Source organism: Montipora foliosa, chromosome 11 (assembly GCF_036669935.1).
Source record: "Montipora foliosa isolate CH-2021 chromosome 11, ASM3666993v2, whole genome shotgun sequence".
NCBI lineage: Eukaryota > Metazoa > Cnidaria > Anthozoa > Scleractinia > Acroporidae > Montipora > Montipora foliosa.
This window is the reverse complement of record NC_090879.1, coordinates 32,635,877-32,637,594: the sequence shown is the minus strand read 5'-3', so window position 1 is coordinate 32,637,594 and position 1,718 is coordinate 32,635,877. Positions and strand designations below refer to the sequence as shown.

At 44.0% G+C, this 1,718-nt stretch overlaps 1 protein-coding gene across 1 annotated transcript; it reads left to right on the top strand.

The window, feature by feature from the left end:
- Positions 1–585: 585 nt before the first annotated feature.
- Positions 586–1,718, top strand: LOC137976918 (uncharacterized). Its single transcript, XM_068824238.1, has 2 exons — positions 586–1,576; positions 1,678–1,718. Exons 1-2 carry the CDS (start codon positions 586–588, stop codon positions 1,716–1,718), a joined length of 1,032 nt encoding a protein of 343 aa, XP_068680339.1.

The window sequence follows — 1,718 nt, the reverse complement described above, 5'->3', positions numbered from 1 at the left end:
AAAGGCGACCTTTTCCAGCGAACAATTTTTTGAAACAAACAACACATTTGCTATTAGAGGCAAAAACCCCCTTCCTATTTCATTACGTGCGTGAAGAGAAAAAACTCAATCGTGTCAAATATGAGCAATATTACAACAAACTAAAATTTCAGGATCAAACCGTTTCCATGAAGAACCTTTTCTTTGAATAATGAAGCACAAAATAGACGACAAGCTTTCTTTCAAATAATTCTTGGCTGTCACATTTCCAATTTTTTTTTTACCTGAATACTGTGCAGAGTTGATCACATATCCACTTTGTAATGTATTGATAACCTTTTAACCGGAAATAACTCTAGTTTTCATACCGGAAGTTTACAGAAATCGCGGGCTTACTTAGACCCATGGGAAATGGGAAACCATGCTCTTTTATGTGCCATGCGAGTGAAGTAAAGTTTACTGTTGTGTTTAGTTTAATCTGTGTGATTCGTTGGCCATCGATACGCAATCTTTACATTGGCGACGAGGATTCGATTCGTTTTGTGAGGTCGGGGATATTTTGGGCGTCATTTGCGTAGAGGATCTGAGTATTTTGTCAGGAGGATAATGACAAGCAGTGCACCTTCGACTTCGAGTACACCTTCGACAACACAAACACAGCCAGTTACCGCGTTTGTTCCTCTTCTTGATGTGGCCAGTCTTCCTCCCTTCAACCCGAAGGAAGACCCGAACACTCTCGCCGTTCGTTGGAAGTTGTGGAAGCGCTCATTTAATTTGTATTTGGTGGCTAAAGGGATAACGAAGGATGAACAGAAAACCGCGTTGCTGTTACATACCGGAGGATTGAACTTGCAGGAACTCTACTACACGTTAGTGCCCGGAACGGATATCGTATCTTTCGATGAGAGTATGGTGTTGCTGGATGGTTTTTTTTCGCCCCAGTTGAATGTTCCGTTCGAAAGGCATCAGTTTAGGCAAATGGAGCAAACTTCGGGTGAGTCGGTTGATCAGTTCGTTTGTCGGCTGCGACAGAAAGCGATCACCTGCGAGTTTGAAAAAGTTGATGAAGCGATAAGGGATCAGCTTATTGAGAGGTGCAGGGACTCCAGACTCCGCCGTAAGTTCCTGGAAAAATCAAACGCAACCCTGAAGGATTTGCAAGACCTAGCTCGTGTACATGAGGCAGTAAATATGCAGGTCAAGGCCATGGATCAGTTAAGCTTGTCAGGCCAGGTGAATGCTGTCTCGTTCGGCAGACCTCAAAATACGGGGAAAGGTAAAGAGACCGCTCAAGGCAGAGGTAGAGGAAATAAGCCTGGTAAACATTCTGGTGGTTGTCATGGTGCAAAGGTGATGAGATGTTTCCGTTGTAATTACAGTGACCACATCGCACGTGATCGGAATTGTCCAGCTCGCAACCAAAAGTGTAATTCGTGTGGGGAGGTTGGGCATTTTGCTATTTGTTGCAAAACGAAGGAACGCAAAGCTCCTTCTCAAGATTCTGAAAAAAGGAAAGCCTCCAGGGGCAGAGCATATCAAGTGTCAGAAAATTCAGCTACTGGTGCCCAAAATTACTATGCGTTTGCAGTGGGAGCTGGTGAGTTTGTAGGTGGTAGCGAAGTTGATTTGAAGGTTGGAGGAGTTGTGTTACGTGCAGTACTTATTGATTCTGGCGCTTCGTGCAATGTGATTGACCAGACAACCTGGGAAGCGATGAAGAAAGAGAATGTACAGTGTGA

Bases quoted from the DNA above. Each gene is read 5' to 3' on its own strand.
- LOC137976918 (XM_068824238.1), top strand. From the start codon at position 586: ATGACAAGCAGTGCACCTTCGACTTCGAGTACACCTTCGACAACACAA. The intron at 1,577-1,677 runs GTGAGTTTGTAG...GTGATTGACCAG, and splicing joins TGCGTTTGCAGTGGGAGCTG to ACAACCTGGGAAGCGATGAA.